Source organism: Kryptolebias marmoratus, linkage group LG4, assembly GCF_001649575.2.
Source record: "Kryptolebias marmoratus isolate JLee-2015 linkage group LG4, ASM164957v2, whole genome shotgun sequence".
Lineage (NCBI taxonomy): Eukaryota > Metazoa > Chordata > Actinopteri > Cyprinodontiformes > Rivulidae > Kryptolebias > Kryptolebias marmoratus.
Window position 1 is genome coordinate 26,374,943 of NC_051433.1, and position 5,980 is coordinate 26,380,922.

General features: G+C 39.5%; 1 protein-coding gene across 1 annotated transcript in view; it reads right to left on the reverse strand.

The window, feature by feature from the left end:
- The window catches only part of txnrd3 (thioredoxin reductase 3), a 28,249-nt gene extending 22,924 nt beyond the window's left edge, over nucleotides 1-5,325 (reverse strand). The window contains exons 1-2 of the mRNA XM_017437701.3: nucleotides 4,973-5,325; nucleotides 4,401-4,461 (exon numbers count right to left, since the gene is read on the reverse strand). Coding sequence (XP_017293190.1) covers nucleotides 4,401-4,461; nucleotides 4,973-5,089 — 178 coding nt within the window. The 5' untranslated portion in view covers nucleotides 5,090-5,325. The remainder of the gene's footprint in view (nucleotides 1-4,400; nucleotides 4,462-4,972) is intronic.
- Nucleotides 5,326-5,980: the final 655 nt, after the last annotated feature.

The window sequence follows — 5,980 nt, forward strand, 5'->3', positions numbered from 1 at the left end:
TTTTCTATTCAAATTGCCAACCCGCCACAGTGGCGTGTGCGTTGATCAAATTCACCCGCCACTTCAAATATTTACCCGCATTTGGCTGGTGGCGGGTGCTAATTTCCACCGCTGGTCACAGGACTTTCATGACTGATCTGAACAGCCCTTTTTCCAGGTTGGAATGATTCAACATTCTGTTGAATCATTTTTCGAAATAAGAATTGTTTTTTGAAATAAGAATTTTGTGTACAAGTTTTAATTTAGGGCTGCTATCTAATCCACACAGAATCAGATGTATACATAAAAATACTAGCCACGCAGGCTTACCTATACTCTTTGCATCCATCTAACAGAAAGACCTACAAACCAAGCTTGCATTAGTTAATGTAATACATGATTAGGTGCTTTTCATTTGTGACAGTTTACTGTCAACCTAACAAAAGCAGCTCTGCTGGCTACATTGTGATAAGATCACAATGTAGCATCTCACTGGGCTGTGTTAACCTGAATGTCTTGTAATTTTTGTGGTGGGAACATTTTTTTGTCAAGTATTCAGCTTTTCTAGACGTCTCCATCCCTTATCAAGAGCACCAGATCTGTATTTTGATTCCTGTAAAAAGAGCTCTCCTTCTGACAGAAAACACCTGGGGCAAACATCCTGGTCTAAAAAAAAAAAAACCTAAAAAAACCCCTGATAAATAAATACTGAAAAACTGGTCCAGATCTGCTTATGTTCATTTCAAACTCCAGCAGGTTAAATCAATGTGGGGAGCAACTGCCAAGGTGGGATGTGGGGCGACAGTGCGCCTAGAACACGATTTTATAAGCTGTGCTCACAAAAAAAGGCTGTGGTTTTCTAAAACTGGCTGATCAAAATGTAGCTGTAGGGCTCGTGGGTCACAAACATTAAAAGTTCAATGAGACCGCAACTGAAAATATGCTTATTTTCTTGCAAATTTTTGTTACCATCTGATCTTTAGCAGTAGTCACAGCTCAGTCAGAGCCCACCTTTATTTGGAGTACAACATTCTGCCGCTGCAGGAGGCAGTGACTCAGCAAAACTACAGTGTGCATCTGTGTAGAAATACCAGTAGTACCTCTTTGAATACCTTCACCAAAATCTGCTGTGTCACGTGCCCTCTTTATTACAAACGGCTGAAGAATGTGTGTCAACATCCTTCAACATGTTTGTATGCGCTACTAAAACAAGAGGGTGGTGCCTGAGTTGATGTGCAAGAGCGCTTCCCCCAACGCTCTGCAGCACAGAGAATTCAACGCAGAAAACATTTTTTTTTGAATCAGGTGAAGTTACAGTTAAGAGGATGGTGCGTTGAGCCCAGACAGCCCAATGAGTCATACACCAGCAATTAATGATTGGAAGAATATTCTGATCAATTTCCTGATGTTTAAAGAAGCTAGAAAATGTGTTTGCTTGAGCTACAAGGACAGCAGAGATTGTAGCCAAGGCTACAGACCCACAACATGCCCCAGTTAAAACTAAATGAGCTCAAAGCTGGACTTGAGCAATAATATGATTGTGGAACATGATAGTGTTATTGTCAGCCTTTTTTTTAAGAATTAATTTTAAATGTTAAAACTGCATTTATAAATGTGAGGCAGAAAGTTTGTGTCTGTGTTACTGTTAGCAAAGGTTCTCATTAACCACTGGACTGGTTTTAACTTCTGGAATGAAATTCAAGATGACCATCACAGTACATTTTGTGATATTGCATAAAATTTAAAAAATTATGCACAAGGTTGAACCAAAACAGCTACCACTCCATTTCTCAACATAAAATGATCTCAGTCTAAAAGGCAACAAAGGCAGCAGGTGGTATGCTTTCTTTCTAAAGGAATACTAAGGCTGTAACACAAGAAATTAACATTTCAAACAATTTAATGGCCTTACACACAGAGACAAGATGCAGCATCTCACAATGTAAGCAGGAAGTGTACTTTGACATGATATTGGGAAGGATTACAGGTATCAAAAATCTGGATCCTGCCCTTTAAAACAAGCAGTGAAGCTGTCCTATATATAGATGTTTGATCACGATGCTGGTTCTGCTCTGAACATCCCCGACAGTCATAAACTCAACAGTAGTATAGTTTGTCACTAATTAATCAGCAACATGTCTTTAAAGAAACCCTTAAGACTCTGGGTCTTAAACTGTAGTACAAATACCAATGGTGATACTCAGGGATGCTAGAATATCAGACAAAATTTTGGCATCAACTACAAGTTGGTTTTGTGCAAATCGCGAGTGTTCTTTACCCCAGGAAAATCTTTTTTTCTGAAGGACCTCTACAATAAACTGCAGCTGTTTTTGGAGTAATTGTAGAGGGGGAAAACGCCTCAACTTTATTGTAAATCTCACTGTTTAAGTTTTATTGTAACGCCACTAATTTAACTGCCTTCCTGCTGAATATTAAAAGCAGAGGTAACATCACACTGTGTGTGAGACAAAAAGAGAAGTCTGTATAACAGAGCTACAGTAAAACAGGATGTTCCTATTTTAACAAAACAGATAAAGATCACAATGCTGCATGCTTAACATTTTAATAATGTTAGCATTGCTAACTATAATAGCCGTGTTATTTCCTAGATGGTAGAATCTATAGATCAAAGTTTTCCAACATTACTATTTCTAAAATGTCCATGACAGATAGAGGTTGAGCCCTTAAAATGATAAACTGAGCAATTTTTCTGAAAACCATTTCTACTGTTGCCTGAAGTCTCTTTATTCATCTATCCATCTTCTTCACCCATTTTTTCCTTTCAGGGTCATGGGGAGCTGGTGTCTTTCTCCAGCAGTCTTTGTTCAAGAGGCGGGGTACACCCCAGAAGGTGAAGCCTCTTTATTCCTAATAAACTGGAAACCCTCTTTTTAAAAAAATAAATAAATAATCGTCCGAATTACCTTTATTAGCTTTGTAAATCTTTAGTGCTTCCCCTGTTTTAAAAAAAAAAAAAAAAAAAAAAAAATACACCTTTCAGATAGCACATACAACAAATTAAAATCAAAATCCTTTTTTAGGGACTAAAAACGAAGTGAACTTCTACTTTGTATCACATTAAACTACTACTGCCTGGGAGACACATTCGTTCAAATGCACAGACATAATGAATGATTTCAGAGTATTCATAGAGAGACAAAGAGGAGAGTTCTCTTCATAACATTCAGGGTGAGTTTATTTACACATGGCTGTTGGTCTTTTAAAACTATTCTCATTTCCGACATATTTTTTAAATTTGACGTTTATCATTGATCTTTTTCTGTCACTTTTGCTTTTGTATAAATTATGTGATCCGTTGGTGTAATAAATAATGATAAATGGCTTTGTTGTGCTGCTCTATTCAAGGGAGTGTTCTTGTTCATCAGCCTCATCTGCTTGTTGAAAAAACAAAAACAGCATGCTATAATTTTGCTGTAGTTGAGAAACTGGCATCTGCAGCACAACACACAAAAGGTGTGTTTAGGCCCTCTACATGAGAACTCAATGGTTACATTTAAGGATTTTTCACTCTGGAACCTAGATTTGAAAAATCTGATTTAGAGGCTTCACAGGTGAAACGATTAAAAAAAAAAATTCTCAAAACACCATTCCCACGTGGACACAGCGAAGTGTCTCTCTGCTCTGTGATCCTCTACAGCCGTGGTGTCCAATCCTGTCCTGGATGTTTCTCTGCTTTGACTCACCTGATTTGAGTGACTGAGTAATTAACAGACTTTTGCAGGACCTAAAGACCTGCTGAAGAGCAGGAAGACAACTAAAACCCACAGGGTAGCAGCCCTCCAGGACCAGGTTTGAACACCACTGTTCCACAGAAACTACAGACACAGCAGAGGTAGGCTCAAACATTTACTGGGAGACGTTTAATGTGACACCAAGCTGGCTCTCTGTATTTTTGAAGACCCAGTTAAGAACCCGGTCTCTGATCTAGCCCTGAAACCCCTCCAGAGGTTTAACCTGTATGCAGTGCCGGTCTTGGCAACAAACGCATGAACCATCAAATCTGATACCACACCCTTCAAACCAGTGTTCGGTCAGTTTGCACGTCTGTCAGACTTTAATATAAGCCTGTACAACTGGTTTTTACTGTCTGTCACAGAAGGTGGTTTGTTTGGCGAAATTAGGCATTTCTTACTCCCATTAAATACATTTAGTACCCTCGCAAATGCGTTTAAAACTATCAAGAGGTCAAAATTATTGATACTAAACAATCAAACGTACAAAAAGGACACATTCATGACTAGGTGTGAGAATGAGGGCAATTCCAACATCACCAACAAGGGAAAAAAAAACAGAAAACAAAACCTCTGTAGGTCCAGCTTGTCCCCAAACACTGTAGTGTTAGTGTGCTGAGGGAAAAAGTCACACCTGTGCAGACAAGTGAGACAAATCCTCAGTCTTACCTATGAGATCCAACTCCATCACATTGCACTCGACATTCAGGTTTTTGAACAAGTCTTTCACCTGCAAAGAAACGTGGGAAACAACTGATTTTAGTCACATATTCAAACACACCAGGCAACAAAACCATGTGAAAATAAGTTTTCATACGGCATATAATGTTAAAAGATTTATGCAACAGGCAGCTGTTGTTTAATCCTTTTGGTGGGTAAATTACAGAGACGTGTGATGATGTGCATCTATAGGAAGATGAACTTAAATAAGTCGAGCTTTAACAGGATGTGAGGTTTAAACGTCACAAAAAGCCACGAAGAAGAAAACGTAAAAGCTAACTTTTCAAACAACGAGTTTAAACAAGTTCACACATTCATCTACAAGTGAATTCAGCGTGAATTTAGTTGGTTCTGTGTTCAGCTCGAAGTTCGTATTCAGCGAGAAATAACCAGAGGCTGTTCACAAAAGACGAGCCAGCAATTAGACCAAGCCCCTATGTGTTGCTGCGCGCGGGAGACCATGAAAGTTACTGTCCGGTGTAACTGTCTACACAATTTCAAAAAAAAAAAAACACTCTTACCCGAATACAATACGGACAGAAGCTTTTGCTGAAAACCATGACCTGGTTGGAATCAATAAGCTGCTGTATCTGAGACTTGAGTTCATTCTTCCCGGCGGCATTTTCTATTGGAGGCATTTTCTAAGTATGTCCGTCTGCCTGCGCAGAGCAAGCTATGATAGACGGTTCCCCAAAGAGATGGAGGTAAAAGGTAACCGGGTGCCTCCACCTCCAAATGAAACAGTAAAAAGTTATCTTTCTCTCGGAGGAAATGAGAAACACGTCTGTACCGTCAGTAAATAATAATCTACCAAACGCGCTGAAACGTCCCCAGCCTTTTCTCGCCTCGCTTGTCCGTGTGCGCTCGATGTTATCCCCCGGTTTCGCCGAAAATGTCATAGCGTATCACGTGGAACCGGAAGAATCCCGCCCACACGGCAAGCCCCGTGATACAAACCGCGCATACCCACGAGATACGTGACGAATCTAGCGACACGCCTTTTAAGAGGCCCTACGGTAACCTTCTGGTTAAAGTTCACGATAGTTACGTAAAAATATAAAAGCTCCACTAGTTATGGGGAGCGATAATAAAAGCCAGGAGGCACAATAGCGCTCGCGGAAGGTAGCGGGTTTTAGTAAATGACAAAAATGAAGCCAAAATTAGTCATGAAACTGATATTACTTTTTTAATTGCAAAGAACCGTATATCTACTTTGACCATATTAATGAATATCTGTATCTGTGTGCTTATTAGTGGAGCATTTAGCCTGGTGTGTTGCGCCCCCTGCAGATGAAAGAACGCCATGACAACAAAACCAGCATCTTACAGCCCAGAGTGTTAAACCAGATGTTAGCAAAGGTTTCAAAATTCAATTCAATTGAGAAATACTTTATTAATCCCAAACTGAAATTAAATGTAGCTCATTATCCTGGTTTTGTCAAAGAGTTGTTATAGATTGTTAAGGTAAGGATTTTCACCTGCAATTCTCTTCCTTCACCTCACCCGAGTTGGTTGATGGAAAGAGACCG